General features: G+C 43.2%; 1 protein-coding gene across 1 annotated transcript; it reads right to left on the bottom strand.

Annotated features, from left to right (window-relative positions):
- Positions 1 to 366: 366 nt before the first annotated feature.
- Positions 367 to 1,601, bottom strand: LOC110888724. The gene is made up of 2 exons (XM_022136235.1): positions 1,259 to 1,601; positions 367 to 1,190 (listed from the first exon to the last, which is right to left on the bottom strand). The coding sequence occupies exons 1-2, from the start codon at positions 1,599 to 1,601 to the stop codon at positions 367 to 369; spliced, it is 1,167 nt and encodes a 388-aa protein (XP_021991927.1).
- Between the last annotated feature and the right edge of the window lie 545 nt (positions 1,602 to 2,146).

The raw sequence follows: 2,146 nt of genomic DNA, 5'->3' as shown, positions 1-2,146 counted from the left end.
TTGTGTTAACCTGAACTCCTTGCACCAGGAGCTAAAAGGCTTCTCGGCAAATTGCTTCCCGTTATCCGTGACTAGCACTCCCGGTAGCCCAAATCGACAGATTATGTTTTCCCATATGAAATCGATGACTTGCTTTCCTGATATCTTTGCCAATGGCTTTACTTCCGGCCACTTGGTGAAGTAGTCCACGACCACTAGTAGGAATTTGACTCCTCCCTTGGCCGGTGGGAACGGACCAACGATGTCCATTCCCCACTTATGGAATGGCCAGGCTGATGATATAGGAACCAAGTCATGTTTGGGGCTTTTTGGCACTGGAGCATGTATCTAGCAAGGTTCACACTTTTTCAGCTATTCGGTAGTATCTCAATGCACGGTGGGCCAAAAATATCCAAGATTCATTAACTTGGAAACAACTGATCTTAGGCCGTAGTGAGCCCCACATATCCCTTCATTAACTTCCTTGATCAAATATTGGCTTTGCTCTGGTCCGACACATCGAAGTAGTGGTGTAAGGTATCCCTTTTTGTAGAGGATATCTCCTTGCAACACATATTGTCTTGATTTGATCTGAACCCTTTTAGCTTCCACCTGATCACTTGGCAGCTCACTACTTGTAAGGAACTTGACCAAATGGGTCATCCAATTTGGCCCTTCTTCTGTAATCACGTCTTGTACCTCGAGTTCTTGAATGGATGATGTCTTCAGCACCTCAACCAACACTTTCTTGGTGAGATGGGCAAAGGTGAGTGATGCAAGCTTGCTTAGTGCATCGGCTTTCTTGTTTTGTAACCTTGGGACTTGTTTGATGGTGCATGATTGAAACGTGCCTATGAGTTCCTTTGCCTTTTCTCGATACTTCTTCATGTTGGGTTCTTTAGCTATGTAACTATCGTTCACTTGACATGAAACGAGCAGAGAGTCTGTAAAGACTTGAAGCTTTTTGACATCCATCCTTTTGGCTAATTTGAGTCCTGCAATTAGTGCTTCATATTCGGCTTCATTGTTGGCAATCTGAAATTCAAGCTGGAGAGCATATGTAAATTCCAATTCACTAGGATTGATCAGGACTAGCCCTGCCCCTGACCCTTCAAGGCTAGAAGCTCCATCGGTAAAAAGCTTCCAGGTATCAGGGTCAGAAGGTTCAGTGGAGGCTGTGTTGACTTCCGTTATTGTTTCCTTTGGAATTTCTAAAATGAAATCAACCAAGATTTGGGCCTTCACAACTTTCTTGGAACGTAGGTGATGTTGTGTTCACCTAGTTCCACTGCCCATTTGGCTAGACGTTTGGAGGTTTCAGGTTTTTCAAGCACACTTTTAGTGGGTTGGTCAGTGACCACTTGTATTGGGTGTGCTTGAAAATACCTTTGAAGCCTTCTGGCTGTTTTCACCAATGCAAGAGTAAGTTTTTCCAACGGGGGATACTTGTTCTCTGCCAACTTTAAAGTTTTACTGAAGAAGTAGACGGGTACCTGAGCCTTGTTTCGTTCGATGGTCAGGACCACACTGATAGCTTCCTCAGCGACTGAAAGGTAGACAGAGATTAGTTCCCCAGTCTCTAGAGCAGTAATGTCTGGTAATGAAGCTAAATGCTGTTTCATTTGGTTAAAGGCTTCTTCAGCTGCTTTATTCCATTGAAAGTCCTTCTTTTTTTGTACACCCTTGAAGGGTTTTGAATAAAGGAAGGGACTTCTCAGCCAGCTTGGACGTAAAACGCTTCAAAGCTGCAAGCTTCCCATTCAAGCTTTCAACCTCCTTCTTGCTTTTTGGGGATCTTGTATCAAGTATGGCTTTAACCTTTTTGGGGTTAGCTTTTATGCTTTGCTTTCCCACGATATGCCCCAAGAACTTACCTTCTTCAAAACCAAATGAGCATTTTACTGGATTAAGCTTCATGTTGATCTTCCTGAGATTCCGGAATGTTTCTTGTATATCATTGAGCATTTGCCCTTCGGTTTTGCTCTTGATCACTAAGTCGTCCACATAAGCATCCATGTTCTTTCCTATTTGTTCAGCAAATGCTTTGTCTACCAAGCGTTGGTAGGTTGCCCTTGCGTTCTTCAAGCCAAAAGGCATTTTTTGGTAACAAAAAATACCCTTGTCGGTATGGAAGGTTGTCTTTTCTTCATCATCTTTCTTCATTTGG

The sequence above is a fragment of the Helianthus annuus genome, chromosome 11, assembly GCF_002127325.2.
Source record: "Helianthus annuus cultivar XRQ/B chromosome 11, HanXRQr2.0-SUNRISE, whole genome shotgun sequence".
Lineage (NCBI taxonomy): Eukaryota > Viridiplantae > Streptophyta > Magnoliopsida > Asterales > Asteraceae > Helianthus > Helianthus annuus.
Note: the sequence above shows the minus strand (reverse complement) of the source record. Positions and strands in the feature narration are given on the sequence as shown.

What these genes read in the sequence shown, in the direction of transcription:
- LOC110888724 (XM_022136235.1), bottom strand. Translation starts at nt 1,601, where the DNA reads ATGAAACAGCATTTAGCTTCATTACCAGACATTACTGCTCTAGAGACT. An exon ending in CAAATGGGCAGTGGAACTAG is followed by an intron (nt 1,191 to 1,258) that starts GTGAACACAACA and finishes ATTTCATTTTAG; the next exon opens with AAATTCCAAAGGAAACAATA.